General features: G+C 49.6%; 1 protein-coding gene across 3 annotated transcripts in view; it reads right to left on the reverse strand.

The window, feature by feature from the left end:
• Positions 1 to 23,188, reverse strand: part of LOC146177953 (uncharacterized) — a 203,907-nt gene that overhangs the window by 166,596 nt on the left and 14,123 nt on the right. For all 3 annotated transcript variants that reach the window (XM_084580676.1, XM_084580674.1, XM_084580675.1), the window contains exon 3: positions 11,578 to 11,755. In XM_084580676.1, coding sequence (XP_084436802.1) covers positions 11,578 to 11,755 — 178 coding nt within the window. The remainder of the gene's footprint in view (positions 1 to 11,577; positions 11,756 to 23,188) is intronic.

The following is a 23,188-nucleotide window of genomic DNA, read 5'->3' on the forward strand; positions in this document are numbered from 1 at the left end:
GAGTAACCGGTAGTCCGCTGTACTGCAGTATTATAAGCGAATGTGACGAATGGTAGAACTGTATCCCAATTTCGATGATCCGGTGTGATGTACATGGATATCATATCCGATAGGGTGCGATGAAATCGCTCAGTCAGTCCGTTAGTCTGGGGATGGTAGCTTGTGGTTGTCTTATGGAGGGTGGATGAGGCACGAAGAACTTCGGATACGACTGTCGATAAGAAGGCCGTCCCGCGGTCACTTAGAAGCACCCGAGGAGCGCCATGACGCAATACAATTGACCGCAAAAAGAAATTAGCTACTTCTTCAGCGGAACCAGTCGGTACAGGGGCCGTCTCAGCATAGCGTGTAAGGTGGTCGACAGCTGTTATAATTCAATGGTTACCCCCGTCGGAGAGAGGTAGGGGACCATATAAGTCGATGCCGACTACGTCGAATGGCGTGGCGGGACATGGAAGAGGCTGTAAGAGGCCAGCGGGCGAAGAAGTCGGCCGCTTGCGACGTTGGCACAGATGGCAGGAAGCGACGTATTTAGCTATGGTAGAAGATAGGCCAGGCCAAAAGAATCGTCTTTTCACGCGGTCATATGTTTTGTTAAAACCAAGGTGACCGGCAGTGGCGTCATTGTGGAAAGCCGCCAGTATACGTGGGAGAAGCGCTCGATGCACGACTGGAAGCCAACGAGTTCCATCAGGGCAATATACGTAGCGGCGTAGTATGCCATCATCGAGCTTGAAATTGCGAAGTTGTCGGCGAAGCCTAGCATTGGGCGGGTTCGAAGCGCCGATAAGGCGGTCGATGATGGGCCGACAGTAGGCATCAGCTAATTGCTTCGAGCGGAGTGCGTGTTTGTGCTCAGAATCGTCAAAAGAAACTGCTGTGATATGCGTCGGGGGAAGAGATGGTCGGCTGTGATCAGAGGTAGAAATGCGTTGCGAAGAAAAACAGCAGGCTGATTCCGTAAGTGGACAGCGAGAAAGAGCGTCGGCGTCTTGGTGTTGGCGACCCGATTTATAAACGACGTCGAAATTGTATTCTTGCAGGCGTAGAATCCAGCGGCCAAGTCGGCCTGTCAAATTTTTCAGTGAAGACAACCAGCAAAGAGCATGGTGATCGGTCACAACTGTAAAGTGCCGACCATAGAGGTAGGGGCGAAACTTTTGAACAGCCCAGACGACGGCAAGGCATTCCTGCTCGGTAATTGTGTAGTTTTTCTCAGCTGGAGTCAAGGTCCGACTGGCGAAGGCAATAACTTTCTCACGCGAAGTTGCATCGCGCTGCAGAAGGACAGCGCCAAGACCGTGACCACTGGCATCAGTGTGCAGGATGGTAGGAGAGCTGTCGCTGAAGTGGCCAAGAACGGGATCTGATGTGAGGGCGTGCTTTAGGTCGGTAAAAGCAGTGTTGCACTGTTCAGTCCACACGAAAGAGCTTCGCGCTTTAAGTAGTTCATGAAGTGGCGCCGCAATAGTTGCGAAATGCCTTATGAAACGCCGGAAATATGACGCCAGGCAGAGGAAACTGCGCAAATCTGTAGTCCGTTGTGGGCGAGGAAAGTTCAAGACCGCGCTGATTTTATCAGGGTCTGGACGAATGCCATCATGGCTAACCAGATGTCCCAATATAATTTCCTTCTGTGCAAAGTGGCACTTCTTGGTGTTGAGCTGAAGGCCCGCTGAAGAAAGACACGTAAGAACTCCATTCAGGCGCGTGAGATGGTCGTTAAAAGTTGCCGAAAAGATAACAATGTCGTCCAAGTAACATAAACAGGTTCTCCATTTTAGGCCACGAAGTACCGTATCAATCATTCTTTCAAATGTCGCTGGTGCGTTACACAGGCCGAAGGGCATAACATTAAACTCTTAAAGACCATCGGGAGTAGCGAAAGCGGTTTTTTCTTTGTCGCTCTCATGCATAGGTATTTGCCAATAACCTGAGCGGAGATCCAAGGTCGAGAAATATTCGGCGCCTTGTAGAGAGTCAAGGGCGTCATCTATTCGCGGCATAGGGTAGACATCTTTACGGGTAATTATTTTGAGTGCGCGATAGTCAACACAAAATCGTACCGATCCGTCCTTTTTTTTAACTAATACTACTGGGGAGGACCATGGGCTTGTTGATGGACGAATAATATCGCGACGGAGCATGTCATTCACATTTTCTTCGATTACTTTTCGTTCCGAAAGAGAAACCCAATAAGGGCGTCGGCGTACGATCGAGTTACCTTCAGTAATGATGCGGTGGTGTGCAACTCTAGTCCGTCCCAGTGGTGGGGAAGTGGCATCAAAAATGGCTTGATGGGCTGAAGCAACTCCAGCAATTCTTTGCGTTGGTGCGGCATGAGGTCCGGACTGATTGTCTTCGACAGCACGAGAAGAGAGACGTGCGATGAATCACGTTGCTGAGGTAGCGGGGCGGTGAGCACCATCATGGACATAGGGTTAGCATCCACTATGCATGGCAGGGAAGTTCCTTTAGTCAGCACGAGGGATTCACGGGATGTGTTCGTGGCAGCTACTATCGCTGAGCCGCTGCGGAATCGTACAAGACTTGACGGGAAGGCAATTCCACGTGCAAGATGACGATGAGATGGTGCGATGAGTACATCCCCGTCAGTGATGTGTTCTGACACAACGGTAACAAGCTTTTCGCACTGTGGAGGCAATACAGTATCAACTGCGGCAATGAGGGAATGACGTCCTTCAGAAATGTCAGATGAAAACTCACTGTCTGTCATATGAATGACACGGTCGCCACAAGAAATTAACGCTGAAGCGGTCGACAAAAAATCCCATCCAAAAATCATCTGATGCGCACACGGTGAAAGCACAGCAAAATGCACATGGTGGCGGACGCCGTCTATAACAATTCGAACTGTACACATTGCTGAAGGATGTAGAGGGACATCATTTGCTCCACGAAGTTGAGGTCCATCGTATGGTGTCGTTACCTTCCGCAAACGGTGGCACAAATTTGCGCGAATAACAGAAATTGCAGCCCCTGTGTCAATTAAAGCTTCGACCGGTAATCCTTCAGCTAAAACGGAAATCATATTGTACGGGCGATGAGGAGGACTTTTGGCAAGTTCGCAGAGTGCAGTTTCACCTCCGGAAACTGCATCGCTTAGTTTTCCGAGTTACGGATAGGAACAGATGTTGCTGGTCGAAGTGGAGAAACAGAGCGGCGGTATGGGGAAAGGGACCGGCGTCGGGATACATGGGCACCACTTGGTTCAGACGAGGATACCGGCGGTGGAGAGGATCGATGAGGTGGGCCGGGATTAGGTCGTCGCTGATAATATGAGGGTACGTCACTTTCGAAGGCGTCGTAACCACGCCGCTCGTTCTGAATGCGTCGACGACAGAAGCGGGATATATGTCCTCGTATTCCACAGTAGTAGCACACTGGGCGAGAGGGGCGCCAAGGTGCGTAGTAGGGTGGCGTAGGCTGAGCCGTCGTCACGGTGTTGATGTGGTTGTAGGGCGATACCAGTTGGGGCGGCGGAACAAAAGGAGGGGGTGATGCTGCGACGTGCGCGTAAGTGGATGATGGGCAGGGTGCAGGAGGGTCGGACGCCATAGGTCGGGTGATGGTTGCAGCTCATCTTTAATGATGTTGCGGAGACCGGCGTAATTAGAAGGTACGGAAGAATGATCGCACCCATGTCGACAGACAGGCTTGAGGGCTTGGAGCTCCTCCCGGATGATGGCTAGAATCAGTGCCCGCAGATCCAGGTCAGCAGATGTCGAGCCAGTAGCAATGCCGGGCTGCAATCGGGAGGACTGCAGCTGGTCGATGCGTTGGCAGGTCGCAATGATGGCGTCAACAGTAGAAGGATTCTGGGCAATCAGGGTATTATAAGCCACAGAATTAATTCCTTTCAAGATGTGGTGTACGCGTTCAGGTTCCGGCATGGTGGGACTAATACGCCGGCAAAGTGCAAGTATGGCCTCTATGTAAGACGCGTACGACTCATCGGGACCTTGGAGGCGAGAGGCGAGCTTGTTCTTCGCGACCTCAGTCCGAACTGCTGGGTCCGCGAAATATTGGCTTAACTGCTGCTTGAATGTGGTCCAGTTAGTGGTGTTGGGTTCGCGGTTAATAAACCAGGTTCTGGCGACCTCAATGAGGTAAAAAGAAACATTCAGAAATTTTAGACCATCGTCCCACCGGTTGTAGTTACTGCATCGTTCATAGGTGTCCAGCCAGTCATCGACGTCTTCATCGCGACGACCAGCGAACAGCGGCGGGTCGCGTTGTCGTGTGGGCACAGTCGGAGGGGGTGGTGCAGCCGAGGTAGAGGGTCCTGCCGATTCGTGGGTACTCTCGGTAGACATAACGATGGTGGCAGGCGGTAAACAGCGACCGGAACGCAGCTCCAGCGAGAGGCAGGGCACAAAACGGCAAGGGGATCAAGTCTCACCTCCACCACTTGTGGAAGAAGGCTAGGTCGAGACGGCAAGGTCGAGACGGCAAGGCAACAGATGCCGTGTCTGGAGGAGGAGGAGGAAGAACATTTATTTCCGCCGAATATGGTGCAGCAGCCACCTACGGGTCCGCACGCAGGCGTCCGGGGAGGCAGTCTGTCACACCGCGGCCAGAGGACACCCGGCCTCGTCTAGGAGAAGAGGTCTTCAGCCTCGGCCGCCAGGCGGACGGCGAATCGCTGTGTTTTTTCGTCGGAGCTTCTTAGCATGGTCTCCCATTCATCGCTAGTTTTAATCGCGTTGCGCCCTGGGGCACGAACGCAGCTCCATATTATATGATCTAATGTTGCCACGTGGCCGCAAAATTTACAAATTTCGGTTTCTGCACCGTCCCTCTTCCGCCCTCTGGCACCCGTCCAACTCCTCCACAGGGGCGAAAAGAAATTTCGAGCTTGGAGTCTTCTCCAGTCGTACGATTCCTTTTTACTCAGGGATCTAACCGGTGACGGATATATCCTCCGGTCTTTCTTCAAGTTGTCGGTTACATCCCTAAAGGTACCTATACATTCTTTGGTTTTAGATGTTGTGGAGGCGTCCGCAGCACCCCGAGGTAGCGAGGAGCGGGCGAGCATGTGGGCAGCCTCGTTGCCGGCGAGACCGGTGTGTGCTGGGGTCCAGATTATGGTCACGCTTTCGGCGAGAGACGACTCGTTCAGAAGTTTTGCAGCACGATTGCTGACTCCTTGCTAAAATTTCTAACCGCCGCTTTGCTATCGCTGATGACGTGTTTCACGCCTGGTCGTGCAATGGCAATGGCTATTGCAATCTCCTCCGCCTCTACCGGCGGTAGATCTCGATTTCTTTCTATTCCTATGGTGATCCCAGTGTCCAATAGGGCGACCGAGGTTACGTCGCCTTCTTTCCCGATCGCTGCATAGGTGTAGGCGACCGGTCCCGGGGGGAGTTTGTCCAATTTGTTAGCGAGGTGCTTAGCTCTGCTTTTTCTCCTCCCCTCGTCGTGTACGGGGTCCATGTTCTTCGGTATGGGCGAGACGTATAGGTGCTTTCTGATTTCTCGATCTATGCTTTCTCTGACACTTTCGCCTTCCCCGGGCGCTAGTAGGTTTACCCAATCGAGGATTTGCCTACCCGCCGCCGTTCCTGCGAGTCGCTCTCTCTGGGACAGCCTGACCGCCGCAGCCAGCTCTTTCCACTCATTATGCAACCCCATTTTCTCTAGAATGTCGTTAGAAGTAGTTATGGGGAGTCCTAGAGCGCACTTCGTGCATCTCTTAATTATGGTGTTTAATTTGTGTTCTTCGGTCTTGTTGATATTTAAGAATGGAGTCGCGTAGCACATTCTGCTCGTGACAAAAGCTTGTACGAGTCTGTGTCTACTAGCCTGCGTGAGACCACTCCTTCTGTTGGACGTCTTCTTAAATACTCTGACTACGAGCTCCGCCTGATCTTTTAATTTCTTAATCAGGCTTTTGTTACTACCCCTGCGGTTGATAATCATACCTAATATTCTAATGTCATCTACTTTCCGGACTTCGTTTCCGTTGACTTTAATTTTGATATCTGGAGTTATCTTCCCACTACTGCTGGTCATTACCAGGAGCTCCGATTTTTCTGGCGAACAGCATAGACCTACGTCCTCTGCGTGATAGCTGATTATATTTGCTGCCTCTTGGAGCCTGGATGTGATGTACGAGTCGTTCCCTTCGCACATCCAGACGGTCACATCGTCCGCGTAGATGCTTAGTTTTAAGTCATCGAGATGGCCAAGCTTACTGGGGAGCTTCAAAGGAAAGGTGAGAGCACAGCCCTCTGCGGAGTGCCTCTGTTACCCAGCGGGAACTCCTCCGAACATAAGCCCTGAAAGCTGATGATCGCCGTCCTGTCTCGCAGGAATGATCTAATATAGTTGTAGGTTCTTTCGCCTACTCTAAGCTCAGCGAGCCCGTCGAGAATGGCGTCGTGACTGACGTTGTCAAAAGCTTTCTTAAGGTCTAAGCCTAGAATAGCTTTCGTATTTTTTTTCCTGAAGTCTCTGACAACATCGTTATGTAGTCTGAGCATGGTATCTTGCGTACAAAGGCCGGGCCTGAATCCGACCGATTCAGCCGGCCACGCATCATTCTCTTCGGTGTATTTGGTTAGCCTCCTCTGAATAACTTTCTCAAGTAGTTTGCCTACGCAGGATGTTAGTGATATTGGGCGGAGATTCTCCAAGCCCGGTGGTTTTCCCTGCTTGTGGATTAGGGTGATCTTAGCCCTCTTCCACTCTTTGGGTACTTGACCACTCTCCCACACCTGATTTAAATATTTGGTTAGGGCATTGATCGATTCGTCGTCCAGATTTGCGAGCATCTTGTTATTAACGAGGTCCGGCCCGGGGGCCGAGCGTCTTTTTAAACCGTGCAGCTCCGCTCTGACTTCTGCCACTGTTATGGACGCGTCAAGCTCGCTGTTCGCCGGTCCGTTGTAATCTCTGTAATGCGCTGTGGCGGGGGAGAACGTACATGGACTTGAGCTTGTCAATGAGCTGTTTGTCCGTACCCTTAAAGTTATACCTCGCCTTGACCTGTTCTATATTGGCGACCGTTTTGGACTTAGTCGGGTCTATCAGGAACCTGAGCAGTTGCCACGTCTCGGCCCCATTCATGGTGCCCTCCATCTCGTCGCATTTGTTATCCCAATGTTGCGACTCGAGTTTCCGGGCGTATTTTTCTATTTCGACATTGTGTCTGGCTATCTCTCTCCTGAGATTGCGGTTCCACTTTTGCTTTTTGAGCTTCTTCGTTAGCTCTTCTTTCTTTTTGAACATGCCGAATAGCCTGCTATCCATCGCCTCAGGCAGAGCTTCGCCTTTAATTTCTTCGGTGGCCTCGTTGACATGGGTAATTAATTGGGCGGCCCAATTTTGAATGCACTCTATATCTCCAATTTCTTCCCGTTCTCTGATCTGTCTGAATTTATCCTAATCCACTTGGGTTTCCGTCCGACACACAGCGCGCTTAACGCTCACTTTCCTACTTTGTTCTACCTCTAGCACGTAGTGGTCGCTACCTCGTTTTATTCCGATGGACAGAACCCAAGCGCGTGCCGGAGCCAGCGCCGCGGAACGACGTTGATGGTATGTACAAGAGGAAGAAGAAGATCATGGTATGTACAAATGAAAGAAGATCCGTGGAGGGCTCACACTATCCATAGTTATTTGGAGTGACTCAGTTTCATGCAATCAAATTTCTGTATTTGCGCGTTGTGATTATGATTCGAAGTGCTCTTTTGTATGTTTTGTATACGTTTTTCAAACTGCACGCAGAACGTCATCCGGAGCGGAAGCCTTTATCAGGCTCTGTAGCCTTTAGCTTTCGCTCCGGCTTTCTGTAATAGAAAGGAACAAATAAAGAAAGAAAGAAAGAAAGAAAGAAAGAAAGAAAGAAAGAAAGAAAGAAATATGGGAGAGGCCTTCGCCCTTCAGTGGGTATAGTCAGCCTAATGATGATGATGGTGTTGATGATGATACATCCCATACATCCTTGCTTTAGGTGAAAAGTATACGGGGGGGGAGAGGAAAGAAGACGGCCATGAATCCTCAGGTCAACCAGACGTGAATGGCACTAAAAAAATGCATCATCATCATCATCAGCCTGACTATACCCACTGCAGGGCGAAGGCCTCTCCCATATTTCTCCACTTAACCCGGTTCTGTGCTAGCTGCATCCACTTGACCCCTGCGAACATCTTAATCTCATCCGCCCACCTAACTTTCTGCCGCCCCCTGCTACGCTTTCCTTCCCTTGGAATCCAGTTTGGTACCCTAAGCGACCATCTGTTCTCCTCTCTTCGCACTACATGTCCTGCCCATGTCCATTTCTTCTCCTTAATTTCCACTAGAATGTCGGTAACTTGAGTTATTTCTCTCACCCACTCTGCACGCTTCCTATCTCTTAATGTTACCCCTACCATTTTTCGTTCCATAGCCGTCTGGGTTGTCCTCAGAAAATTAGCAGTGGTTAAATGCTGTAAAACCCCGTTTGACGAACGATAGCTCTATTTTGCTTGGTTTTCTTTCTTGACTATATTGATTTGCATTTTACATAATGGAGGAAGCTGAGGTAAAAGCTTCTACACTGCAGATGGAAAGGGCCTCGCCCCCTAGGCACGTAACAGTGCGGAGAAGCACAACAAATACAAATATATGTAGCAGCGCTTAAATATACAGGCATAACACAGAGGTAATGAAACATCACGTCTGCACAGGATGCCTGCCCTAGAAAAAGGACCATCAAGAAATACTTCAGACGTAACCTGAAAAATATCTGTTACAACACACTGTACAACCACTACGATATTGTATGAACTGATGTATGAACTCAAGGAAGTTAGAATCTGAGGGGTTAAATTTTCGATATTGAAGCCAATTTCATCGTTAGTGCCACGTGTTAGCTGACGTCATCGCGCACGTTTCATAAGATCGCTGACATTATTGATAATTGTGAAGAGGAAGTAGTGCACGAGAAACATTCCAGGCAGTGGCATCGTGATGGCTGCGCGTGTTGCACCTGACTGTGTTCGCTGTCGCTGTGTTCGCCGCTGACCTGCCCAGTCCTGCTGATGTGCTCAATAAACCCCCATCTTACAATAAACGCTGGAAATACTTGCACGCGTTCAGTTAGTGGCAAACCAAGAAATGCGCAGAAGAGAGGAAAAGCACGTAAAGCCTCAAGATCAGAAGATCAGATGCAGGCATTACTGGCTGGAAAGGGAACAGCCACCAGGGCCACACCGACCTTCGAGACAAAGAATCTATCGTCATACAAATTACCATTGTCTGAAGCCAAGTTACTCAGCCAAGGTTTGAACTTCAACCAAGGGAAAGCACCGAACCCACGAAAAGTTGCATGTGCCGTTGAAGGGGCAGTGCATCTTCTCTAACGAGACGTCCAGGACGAAGTTCGCACGAAGGCGATAGGTGTGTTGTCTCGTATGAAGAAGGCGTCGCCAAAGTACTCTTTTCCTCAAGACGAAAGCGAGGCAACCTAAGCCTACAGGTCAACCATGATATAGCAATCCTACCTGCGGATAAGGGAAATGTCACGGTAATTCATGATCGCTCTTCTTACGCACAAAAAATGGAGGAATTGCTGCAGGAAGAAACTACGTATCGCCGGCTGCCCAAAGACCCCACATCTAAGGTACAGACGTGTCTTCAAAATATTCTCGCGAAAATTTTCGAGGGCCTTCCACCGTCGATGAAACGCCTGTATTACCAGCTGTTGTGTACGAACTGCTCGGCCCCGCCTTATATGGCCTTGCGAAGGTTCACAAACAAGGAGGTCCCCTTTGCACTCGCTGTCGCAGTACCTTCACGGTGTTCTGGCTCCGCTCGTCAAAAAGACAGGCACAAACATCAAGAGCTCGTCCGAGTTCATCAACAAGGTAAAAGCCATAGTTCCTGAAGATACCGATATGATCGTTTCTCTCGATGTCTTCTCACTGTTTACAAGCGTCCCGGTTGATCTGGCAGTCGAAGCATGCAAGCAATGTCTCGAAGATGACAACTCGTGGCTAGATCGGACCCCTTTCGATGCAGCAGAGCTATGACAACTTTTGCGTTTCTGCCTCGTCAATACGTATTTTACATACGATGGCAACTTTTATCAGCAGACCTTCGGCACAGCAATGGGAGCAGCCGTCTCGGTCACAATGGCGAACATCACGATAGAAGCCATCGAGAGCAATGCTTTGACCCCCTTCCAACCGCGACCGAAAATATTCCTGAGGTACGTGGACGACTGCTCCTGTGTCCTAGACCGGAAGCACACGACCCTTTTTCTGGACCACGTCAACGGCATTGAACCCTCAATCAAGTTTACAGTTGAGGAAGAAACTTATGGCTGTCTTCCGTTCCTCGACACCATGATTACCCATGCTCCGACTGGCCTTGCATTTGACATCTACCAGAAACCTACACATTCTGGAAGGTACCTTCAATTTAATTCAGTGCACCGTGTCAATCACAAACGGTCAGTAGTTGAATCCCTGATCAACCGTGCCAGAGAAGTCTGCTGTGATGACGTCGCCCTAAAGAACGAAATGAAAACAATAGAATCTGACTTGCAAAGAAACGGCTATCCCCCTTTCTTTCATCAGGAACACAGAAAGAAGACTGTCACCAAAGCAACGTGTTTCCGAAGAAAGCGGAAGTAAGGAAAACCCCAAAACAAAACCAGCGCCTATCCCGTATGTAGCCGGAATCAGCGAGGCACTTGCGCGTATTTTCCGCAAGCACGGCGTCAACATCGTGCATGTCCCAATGAGCTTGTAAACGTGAAGGATTAGCTCCCTCGTAAAAACTTTACCGGCGTTGTATATGAAATTGACTGCGCCGATTGCTCTTCAGTTTATATAGGCGAAACAAGAGACTCCAGGAGACGCCTGAGAGAGCACCAGAACGATGTACGAAGCGAAAAAGTGTCAACGAATGCAATCGCCGAACATGCGAAGAAAAGTGGTCACGAGATTAACTGGGAAGACGCGAAGATACTGACAGCAGAAAAGAATGCATCAACTCGCCAAAACCTTGAGTCACTTATCATCCAGACAACGTCTAACACACTAAACAGGAACGATGGAACTTTGCATCCTATCTATGCCAAATCACTGAAAACACTTGTGAGTGCTACAAAAACACGGAGCCATCCGCCGGTTGCCCCATTGGGAACAAGGGAGCCGTAGCGTTCCCGAAACGTCTTTCGTTTTTTGACCTTGGTCAGTGACCATTAGATTTTCAACCATGATTCCTGACCAGACGGTATGCCGGCAAACCATCGACTACATAATCAGTATCCTTTGACCAGAGTTCAAGTCAGTCAGGCATGTGTTCATGCACAAGCTTACCCTAGCAAGCACGCTGGCCGAGGCTGTCTTAGTTTGACCTTGCTTCGATTTCAAGGTCATCCATGCAGAACCAAGCTGTTCCCAAGTTGGTACCTGAAGGCGTGGATGCTGGTCAGTCCTCCAAGTTCGCATCGGCCATCAGCCCAGAGTGGGATCTTTCGGTTGTGACGTGTGGCGCGACAGCGACGAAGCCTCCTCGAAATACTGCGCTCGATAAAGTAGTGAAAAGCCCAGTACTCACCGCGTGAAGGCCTCTCTGTTCTCCCTGAGTGTCCGCTGCTGTTGAACACCGTTTGCGATGTAGCTCCTGGTAGGCCCATCCAGGTTCGCCTCACCCAGGCGCTGGATGTCGTCTATAGTAACCACAACAGTGCTTGCTTGATCCCTGAGCCGTTCGCCGCTGATTCCATGGCAAGTCACTGAGAGCGAAGAAGGTGCGGGGGGGGGGAAATAATTGATGTATCATAGTCCCCATTTCTGGGAAAGACGGATCTGTCGGCCGTGTTTTTTGAGGCATCTGGAAAGCAGCAGCCACGGTCAGCAGGTAGTAACGTGCAGATCGATAAATCAAAATATCTCCACTTTTAAAGAAGAAGGGAAGAGAACTGAAGACAAACAAGTTGGTAGCAGGTGAATGGTGGCAAATTTGTCTAAGAAAAAACTGTTTTCCTCATGCAGGGGAGGTGAGTTAGCGGGAAGACGCAGAAAAGAGAGGGGCGACGGTGGGAGGGCATACATTCATTAAATGCCTCATTCGCTGCAAAACGAGAGCTCATTAGCCCATATAGAGATCCTAGAAAGAAATCACAGTGAAACCGATTGCTTTCTCAGTGAGCAGCTGACATGAAAGATTATACACGTGCGGGAATGCGACCACTCCAGAAAAAAAAAATGAACATACGTGCAGTAACTGTAACTTTCGTTGTAAGTGTTCCGACATGCATAACGTCCCTGAGTAGAGTGAACTAACACCCGTCACATAATGAAAAAAAGCAACTTATTTCGTTGCATTCATTACATTTAAAGTAAAATAAGGAGCTATGAGTTGCATGCGCCAAACCCGAATTTAATGACTTGTGTTTAATAGAGTTTAGTTTTTAGGTCAGCCTTGTTCAGTACATTTGCTTCTTCACTGAATACTGAAAAATTGAACATTATTATTTCCAGGTGTGAAGTGCCTGTATGTCATGCTCCCAGAAGTATAGAAATGAAACTTGCCCTCCAAAGGGAATGGGGCTGAGTCACAGTGGCTACTGACGGGCGTCCGGGCAGCCTGAGAGCGCATGATCCCCAGAATAGAGGAGGGGCGTCAAACTCCGGTAGTTGGCGTGTCGCACGTCCTTACGGAGAAGCATGCGATGAAGCATTGCAACCCGTGTCCCCCGCGCTTTTCAAAGGACTCTATTTGCGAGTGACGAAGCCTCATTAGATGGGCCCCGGACGTTTCCTTTCGTTGAACCTGTGTTTGCAGTTTGCAGAATAATTCTTGAAAGCTGGGAAGAGATTTACGTATGGAAAAGCGATAGTGTTTGCCAAGTTTCCGGGAGGAGAGAGGAATCCTGTGATATCTCGATAGGGTAAAGTGTATATGCTTGTGCAGAGTTATTTCAGATGACTTAACTTCTTTCCCCTATCTTTCCCTGACAGTGTTTTCCTTTCCCCAATTCTTCATTGGTTATGTTTTCCTTTCCCTCATGATTTATTGCACTGTCTGTGAATTTGCTCTATTGGTAGTTCTTCCCACCGAGGGCGAGGACTAAGAGCTTAAAACAACATGTTCTGGTGGGACCAAGGGCTGGTTTCGTCAGGTCAAACTAAGAGTCAGTCAAATGAAAGTGTTTTCTCCTTACTTGTACCTTTTTTTTCAAATTTACTAAGTTTCATTAAATAGTTACCTTTTTAGAAGTGTACTCGAGTAACGTGATTGAGCAACATATATCCTGCATCCTGCATCCTGCAACAATCATGATCTACATATTTCCCTCTGTTATATGCAGAGGGAAAATCAACTTCACATAAAATGATGTGCCCATTATATAATAGAGAAAAACGTTTCTTACGATATCATAGTGTCACGTCTCGACAGAACGCCAAGGAGGGCCGAAATATAAGACGCTTTGATTAGTCGCCTAGAACGAGTCTTGCGATCAAGCTTCCTCCTTCTTCTTTCAGCTCGCGCTTGTGTTTCCATAGTAGTCATCTTTTGCGTCGTCTTCCATGCGGCATTTGCCCCCCTCCTTAGGAAGCATCGTCCCGATGAGAACAAGAGGAAGTAGGAGGTTAAAGTCAGACTGAGTGGTATGGCTTCATACGCACGACGTGGACGACGTCAGCTTGGTGCTGGCGTCGCTTTGATGTCGACACCCCGTCTGGCATCACCTCATAAGTGACGTCGGTTAAACGTCGCTGAACAACATAGGGTCCAAAGTATCGCCGCAATAGTTTTTCGGAGAGTCCACGGCGGCGAATAGGCGTCCAGACCCACACTTTGTCGCCAGGTTCGTACATTACATGTCGGTGTCTGTGATTGTAGCGTCGTGCATCATGCTCCTGCAGATTTTTTTATCCGCACAAGCGCTAGTTGGCGAGCTTCCTCTGCACGCTGAGCGAATTCCTCGGCGTCCTGATCGAGATCATCGGTGTCGGCATTCGGGAGCAACATTGCATCCAGCATAGTTGTTACTGGTCGCCCGTGAAGGAGGCTGAATGGTGTCATGCGAGTGGTGTCTTGGCGGGCCGTATTGTAGGCGAACGTGACGTAGGGAAGTATTTCGTCCCAATTCTTGTGGTTCACGTCGACGTACATGCAAAGCATGTCTGCGAGGGTCTTGTTGAGGCGTTCCGTCAACCCATTGGTTTGAGGGTGATAGGCAGTAGTTTTACGGTGACTGGTACCACTGAGGCGAAGAACGATTTCCAAAAGTTCGGCCGTAAATGTAGTTCCTCGGTCAGTTATAATTAGTGCCGGAGCGCCATGCCTCAGGACAATGTTCTCAACGAAGAACCTAGCTGCTTCGGCGGCGGTACCCCTTGGCAGAGCCTTGGTCTCCGCGTAGCGGGTCAGATAATCAGTGGCGACAATTATCCATTTATTCCCGGCTGTAGACGTCGGAAATGGACCCAGGAGGTCCATGCCAATTTGCTTAAAAGGTGTCGCTGGCACTTGAAGAGGGTGGAGTAGGCCAGCTGGTTTTACAGGGGGTGATTTACGGCGCTGGCAGTCTATGCACGTACGTACATAGCGTTTGACTGTCGCCGGCAGTTTTGGCCAGTAGTATCCGTGCTGTACTCTAGCCAACGTGCGGGTGTAGCCTAGGTGACCGGCGGTTGGCTCGTCGTGGCACGCTTGCAAAACTTCAGTGCGGAGAACCGATGGGACGACGAGTAGATGACTGTTTCCCCCAGGACGGAAGTTCTTGTAGAGTACGTTGTTGCGAATAAAGAATGAAGGGATTACTCGGGCGAAAATCTTCGGAACAACCGTAGTTCGCTTCTCCAAGAAATCAATAAGAGGGAGCAATTCCTGATCCTCTCGCTGCTGTTGGGAAAGCGTTGCGTCATCTATGACACCTAAAAACGCAGTGTCTTCATCGGTCATAGTGGAAGGTTCGACCGGCGTTCGCGAAAGGCAATCTGCATCTGTGTGTTTCTTTCCAGATTTGTAAATAACTGCCATGTCAAATTCTTGTAATCGAAGGCTCTAACGCGCGAGTCTCCCTGAAGGGTCCTTTAAGTTCGTCAGCCAACAGAGAGAGTGATGGTCGCTGACTACTTGAAAGGGGCGAGCGTACAAATAAGGGCGGAATTTCATAACCGCCCATACCACTGCAAGGCATTCTTTTTCGGTTGCCGAGTAGTTCGCTTCTGCTTTAGATAGGGTCCTGCTGGCGTAAGCAATTACCTTTTCCACACCATCCTGGCGCTGCACCAACACAGCAGCTAAGCCCACGTTGTTGGCATCCGTATGAAGCAGTGTAGGGGCGTCGTCATCAAAGTGCGCCAGGACAGGTGGTGTCTGTAGACGCCTCCTCAGCTCATTGAAAGCTTGTTGCTGTTCTTCACCCGAGCGAAAGACAGCGTTGTCACACGTCAGTGAAGTTAATGGCCAGGCTATTCGTGAGAAGCCAGCAATAAACCGACGGTAATAGGCGCAAAGACCCAAGAAGCGCCGCAATGTCTTTTTGTCCGTAGGTGTTGGGAACTTGGCGACTGCGGAGAGCTTTTGAGGATCCGGCCGAACACCGTCTTGGCTGACGACGTGGCCTAAGAACTGCAGCTCCTCGTAACCGAAGTGGCACTTCTCGGGTTTTAGTGTGAGGCCCGCAGATCGTATGGCCTTAAACACAGCTAGCAAACGGAGTAGATGCTCTTCAAATGTAGCCGAAAACACGATCACGTCGTCAAGATACACCAAGCATGTTTGCCACTTAAGTCCCGAAAGCACAGTGTCCATCAGTCTCTGAAATGTTGCTGGCGTCGAGCATAAACCGAACGGAAGGACTTTAAACTCATACAATCCGTCGGGAGTGATGAATGCTGTCTTCTCCCGATCCCTCTCATCCACTTCGATTTGCCAATATCCACTTTTCAAGTCCATCGACGAGAAGTAACGTGCATTTCGTAGTCGATCCAAGGAGTCGTCGATGCGAGGGAGAGGGTACACGTCTTTTTTGGTCACTTGGTTGAGCTTGCGATAGTCTATGCAAAATCGTAAGCTGCCGTCTTTCTTTTTAACAAGTACCACGGGGGAAGCCCAGGGACTCTGTGACGGCTGGATAACGTCGTCTCTAAGCATTTCGGCCACCTGGCGCTGAATGGCTTCACGTTCTTTCGGAGCTACACGGTAAGGATTTTGTCGAATCGGGCGAATCGAGTCATCCGTGATAATCCGATGTTTTGTCAAAGGTGTTTGGCCGATCCGCGATTCTGAAGCAAAACAGTCTCGAAATTGATCTATGAGATCCAAAAGGCGGTCCCGCTCTGAAGAAGACAAATTTGGGCTGACATCAACGATGGTTACGGGTGTCTTGCACACTGATCCTCTCTGTTGCAGTAAGCAGCAGTGCTGCGCATTTGGGAGGCTGTCGAAAAAGGCCACAGTTGTGCCTTTCGGAATTTGCTGACGCTCGTCGCTGAAGTTTGTCAGCAGCAGTTCGGTATGCCCATTGGTCAAGTTGACCAGCCCTCGAGCTATAGAAACACCTCGGCTGAGTACCAGGGTAACTGCCCGTTCGGCGACGCCATCGCCTGTATGCGCCACGTCGCATTTCACTTCAACAAGAGAGCATGATCTCGGAGGTAATGTCACCGTCTCATTGGCGACGCGTAAGGGCAATAGTGGTACTTGCGCATAACCAAGGTCATCATGGTTTTTGGTGAAGGCAACGATACTGTCACGGATGCTGATTACAGCCCCATGAAGACGCAGAAAGTCCATGCCCAAGATCAGGTCTTTGCAGCAGTCAGGGAGAATAACGAAGCTGCCAACAAACACCGCGTTTCCTATTCCTATCCGGGCAGTGCATTTCCCTGTCGGTGCCAGTAGCTGACCCCCAGCACTTCTTATTACTGGCCCAGTCCATTCAGTTTTTACTTTGCGCAGCATGTCGGCCAGTTTCTGGCTAACAATTGAAAAATCTGCACCGGTATCCACCAGAGCATGTACCGCGAGCCCATCAATGGAAACGGCGAGGTCAGCGCTAACAAAGTTATCTGGGTTGATCGTCCCTTTCGGCATTTGCGGCGGAAGCGCGGCAAGGTCGGTGCTGTCAGCTTCGTCGTCATGGCTGATCATCTGGTACGGCATTTTCGGCGGTAGTGCGGGAATGTCAATGTTAGCGGCGGCGTCAGAAGCACGGGTTGTCGGCAATTGCGGCGGTGGTGAGGGTTTCGACACTTTTAGACTGGTTGCAACCTCCCCTCGCGAGGTTGCAGCTCTTAGTTTCCCCGATGAGGGCTAGGGGACCGCCGTCCGCTAACGTCAGTAGTGTTGCGACGCGTCGGCGAATAACGCTGTGGCGATGGGGAGGAGCGGCGGCGGAAGCCCGGGGATTCGGTTTCCCTGCTGACCGGAGGGTCGTCGTCGATTTGGGCAGAATCAGTGTCGAAGCGGCGGCGAGCAGAAGCAAGCGGAAAGGACTGCCCCTCTTCGCGGTGGCGGCAGTACCGATACACATGGCCAGGTTGTCCGCAGTAGAAACAAAGAGGTCGGCTGTCATAACTGCGCCACCTGTCAGTTCGGCGCAGTTGAGAGCGCCTTGGAGGCGCCCACTGAGGCCCCTGGAGGAACCGAATCTCCTGACGGTTCGGTGAGCTCGGTGGGGCGTAGTCTGGAGGTGGGCGACGAAGGACCGCAGCATAGCTCTCGGGCTGCGGCTCGAGGTAAGGTGCAGGAATGTTGGCCGTGCAGCTGATCGGTTTTGGAGCGTGGTATGGTTCGGAAAGGGGTGCCGCGTTGTCGACTGGATGAGACTCGTTGCATGGTGTAGACGGTGATAGGGCGTACCGAATTTCATTCCTCACTGTTTCCATGAGGGCCCCTGACGACTGAGCCTTCGTAGTCGTAATTCGCTGCAGCTCCTCAAGGACAATGCCTCTAATGATGTCTCGAAGAGTGGTCGTATCTGTCGCAGTCAGCGCCGCCGCAGTCGTCGGGGCACAGTTGACCGGTCGGTTGTACTGGCGGCACCGGTCTTGGAGGGCTCGTTCGATAGACGTAGCGTCCTTAACGAACTCGCTCACGGTTTTAGGGGGGTTGCGTACCAAGCCGGCAAACACCTGTTCTTTGACGCCATGCATGAGATGCCGTAGTTTCTTTGGTTCACTCATATCAGGGTCGGCACGGCGAAAAAGGCGAGCCATGTCTTCCGCAAACATAGCCACGCTCTCATTGGGCTTCTGGATGCGCACTTCAAGCAGGCGCAGCGCATTGTCTCGTCGATCCGTTCTAGCAAACGTATCTACCAGCTGGCGGCGGAAGTCATTCCATGTGGATAAGCTGGTCTCGTGGTTTTCAAACCACGTTCTAGCATTATCCTGAAGGGCAAAATAAACATTGGACAGCTTCTGGTCTGCGCTCCATTGATTGATTTTGGCCACTCGCTCAAACTGGTCAAGCCAGTCCTCGACATCTTCAAACGCGTCCCCACGAAAGCACTCTGGTACCTTGGTGTTCTGAAGAGTCAGCGGCGTAAGGTTGGTATGTGCCATGACTTGGGGGACCTGACGAACTTGGGCGTTTGAAGAGTCGTTCGGCAGATGGCTGTACTCTGGGGCTAGGCCTAGAAGGCGGCGGCTAGTGCGATGGTCAGGAGTGTCGATGTCTGGGATCCGCTGTGGACTGCCGGAAGGAGTCTTATGCATACCCCAGCGCGCTCCACCAGTGTCACGTCTCGACAGAACGCCAAGGAGGGCCGAAATATAAGACGCTTTGATTAGTCGCCTAGAACGAGTCTTGCGATCAAGCTTCCTCCTTCTTCTTTCAGCTCGCGCTTGTGTTTCCATAGTAGTCATCTTTTGCGTCGTCTTCCATGCGGCAATATTTACTAATCGAAAATAAGATGTCGTTTACTGTTAGCTCGCCTCCGCATGTTGCAGATGGAAGCTTGAATTGTTTTACAAGTGTGAAGCTTTGTTTGAGGCCTGTGTGTCGCATGCAAAGACGACGTCAAATTACTTACTTAAAACGTTCCTTGTGTGTGCATGACTTCCTGAACAGCTGAAATCCGGTTCATTTGGTACATGTTCTTGAGTGAAAGAAACAGTAAAAAAAAACTAAACACAATGGATGGATGGATTGATGGATGGATGGATGGATGGATGGATGGATGGATGGATGGATGGATGGATGGATGGATGGATGGATGGATGGATGGATGGATGGATGGATGGATGGATGGATGGATGGATGGATGGATGGATGGATGGATGGACGGATGGATGGATGGACGGATGGATGGATGGATGGATGGATGGATGGATGGATGGATGGATGGAAGGGTGGATGGATGGATGGATGGATGGATGGATGGATGGATGGATGGATGGATGGATGGATGGATGGATGGATGGATGGATGGATGGATGGATGGATGGATGGATGGATGGAATATAGGAGCGTCCTCTTTGAAACGGGGTGGTAGCAGTAGCTATCATGCTCATTCTTCTCCATATATCTTAATTATTGATTTAGAATGGTTAACTAAACCACCATTCTATTTATTAAATTTTGTTCCTACATTACTAACATTGTGTCACTTCTCTGCTTTTAAGCCACCAATCTTCCAGTCGTTTTTTGCTAGTTTCCACCGCCGCTTTATTCCCCCGGCCACTGTTATCTCTAAACCCGAGAGCTTCAGGAACAGTGATTGCGCCTGCACCAACTTCCGGATAGATACCATTACATTCGAGTATAATATGATATATTGTTTCACTGGAGTTTCCACATACAGCACATACGTCATCTCCATTGTTAAATTTCTTTTTGTAGCTGCGTGTTCTAAGGCACCCTGATCTAGCTTCAAAAAGTAGGGCACTGCCTCTTGAGTTATCAAAGAAATATTTCTTCCTGATCTGCATTTCCCACTTTCGGTATAATTCCACACTGTTTCTTTGCCACCGAATTTGTCCAATTTTTACCTTCTGTGTTTTTCACCTGTTGCTTAATGCTCTTTATTTCTCCGTCCTTGTTACTAGCATACTTACTAGTTAGTTTCCTAGTTCTTTTCCTCCATTGTGAGTCAACGCTTTTTAGGTGCAGGTATTTAAATACTTTAGCTGCCCATCTGTTACTGTCCAATTTCCTCAGGCGTTCCTCATATAATATTTTACTCTGAGCTTCCCGCACTTCGAAAGATGCCCAGCCCATGTCTCCTTGTACCGCCTCATTTGTAGTTTTGCCGTGGGCACCTAGTGCTAATCGTCCAACGGATCTCTGATTTATTTCTAATGTCGACTGTACCTCTGATTTTAGGCACAAAACCGCATTTCCGAAAGTAAGTCCGGGCACCATAATTCCTTTCCAAATACCCCTCAAAACCTCATACCTATTGTATCCCCACAATGCCTTATGCTTCATTATCCCGGCATTCCTTCGCCCTTTGGTCTTAAGTGATTGCTCATGCTTTCCAATGTATGCCAATCCTTCGTTTACCCATACCCCCAGATATTTATATTCTGCTACTCTAGGTATTTCAACGGAAGACTGTTCCCGTCAGAAACGTTCCCTTGGAGACTGTTTCCTTCCATTAAGCGCAGTTGTTAGTCCAGTCATTCTGTGTGCCTCGTCTCTTCTCTGTGTTCCCCTTTTTTTTTTTTTTACTGGTTTTTCGTAGCGAGAGCTACATTGGCCATAATATCGCCATTTCGCCGTGCCTGTCAGAAGAGCGATGCGTGCTCTTCTTCCTATATCTAGAGTAGGCTCGCTTGTCTCGACGTCAAGGCTCGCTTTTGGATAAGTTCAGCATGTGCCGCATTAAAGACGCCGGCCTATATTATCTACATGGTCTCGTTTGAGGCAGAGGTCGGCAATCACACTGAAGACCAGTAACATTCACCACCACTCTCTCGTACTCACAATCATGCCCGCTCAAGCTCACATCCCCTCACTCCCACACCTTCCCGCTCACACACACGTCCACTCATTCGCACTAACAATTATGCCCACTCACCCTCACAATCACTCACCCGATCACACTCACAACTACTCACTCACACCCGCCCTCATAGGCGTTAGTAAGGCGATATGAGCGCACTTATGAGCGATGTGCAAACCTCTGGTTTCAGGCACGACAGTCCAGCTTATCTGCACATTATGCCTCCATAGTTTACATAGGGTAGTACAACGTGGCGATATACAGGTAAATATAGTTCTATTGGATCCCCAGGTTTTACTCGAGAGCACTCTGAGCGTGTTCAGAGATTGCTTCCTTTTGAAGGATGTTTGTGGGAATTTGGAATCTGAGATTGCTTTTTTTTTCGACTTTAATGCCTGAAAATATGTTCGTTCCTTTTTTTTTGGTAGTACGATTTTGCCTAGGTTAAAGTAGCGTCCATCTCCAAAGCTTATTTGAACAAGAAAAGGACAGCTACTGTTTTACACGATAACGCATACAGCTGGAGCGAACGACACATTGCATCCTGGAGCTGATAAAGTATTGACGCACACCGGGGTCTGCTGCGCTTCCTGAAGACCTTGAAATCGAGACACGCCTTCCATCCTGGTTACTCTAGCAATCGTACACGTGGTAGGAAACGGAAATCGCTACCTCTTGTCTTCACCGCCTGCTAAATGTAAGCGGACTGGCCCGCAAAACTCGGCGCTACCTTCCTTGCGCATCACTTCACGCTCTCAATACAAACGAGGAACCTTGCAACGTTTGTTCTGTTAACTTCAGCACCTTGCAGCACATCGTCATGCAGGTTACCGCGTCAGCCTAACTCCGTCCGCTGCATGCAAAACGTCTTCCCTCTTATATATATCTCTATTAACAGGGCCTGAGCAATGGTGTTCCAGCTGTTGGCAATATAATTCTTGCATTGCGCTCCACAATTAGCGATACTGTTTTGTTCAAATTGCTGCTGAAGAAGAGGTTTATTCCCAGTAATATGTACTTTGCTGTCTTATTGTTTTGAAAGAAAAGCTTCACTGCGCCCTCACGCTTGACTTTCAAGGAGCCAGAGGACAAAGAAAACAGAGCTGTCTCCGCCAGGAATCGCACCACTATCCCTCCGCTCCCTTGCCAAGCGGGCAAACCATTGCTCCATGCTGTTTTTTGTCTTCATTACATGATAAAACTTGCAAGGAAGACAAACTAAAACAGGGCTGCATAATGCAAGACCGTTATAACCCAGTCACACACAAGCATCGAGGTAGCCAACTCCTCCAGGGCAGCATACACTCTCCGCACCAAAGACTTTCGATTATCGTGATGATTGACGATTCATAATTCGGCCTTTTCACATCCGGAGTGAATCCATCAACATAAAACTTATAAGGCACATCGCAAATGCTGCGATGGTCAACATTTTCGGCATCTGTCTTATTGAACACCTTTAGTGGACTGGGGTAGACAGCCTGCAAATCAACGGCGTGTAGGCCAGATAGCGCCATTCTTGAATATATTCTCCCCGCAGCCACCACATCTGATACCTGTTGCTCATCACCGCACATCCTCATTTGCAGGACGTTTCAAAGATGTGCTGTTGTCCATGGCCTCTACCTTTTCTGAAACTGTCAAGACGTCAGCCAGCAAAGACGCCAGAAGCCAACCGGACCACGCCACTAGCAGCCACTACAACAGACGACGAAGCACGGAACGCATAGCGGATGACACTGCTGCGACTCCTACGACGAAGGCACTGCCATTCGGCGGTTAGGAGTTTTTTCTTTCTGTGTTGGGAGCTCATGGTGCAGCTCACCAGAAGCGGCCGCAACATCCAACACATCCATAATATTGCCGCATATAAGACGCCGAAGATGACGGCTGGGACTACGAGCGCAAGGCTGGAAGAGCAGCAAGCTTCAAAGCAGGACTCTTTCCGGTTGACCATTAAACAGTTTTATCTTTAGGCCAACTTTGTGGTTCTGTCGAGGCGTGACACTCGTGGAGCATGCCGAATATGCATAGGACTTCTTCCAACCGTCCACAGCGGATTCCGGACATAGAAACGCCTGCCCATCGCGCTAGCCGCCGCCTTCTAGGCTTAGCCCCGGAGTAAAACCATCTGCCGGGCGATAATTCAAACATCCAAGTTCGCCACATCTCCCAAGCCATGGCACATCCCCCCTCCCCATACGCTGGTGACTTCACAATACCAAGGTGGACATGTATTACACCACCCCAAATCCTGAT

Source organism: Amblyomma maculatum, chromosome 10 (assembly GCF_055883805.1).
Source record: "Amblyomma maculatum isolate TAMU_Amacu chromosome 10, ASM5588380v1, whole genome shotgun sequence".
Classification (NCBI taxonomy): Eukaryota; Metazoa; Arthropoda; class Arachnida; order Ixodida; family Ixodidae; genus Amblyomma; species Amblyomma maculatum.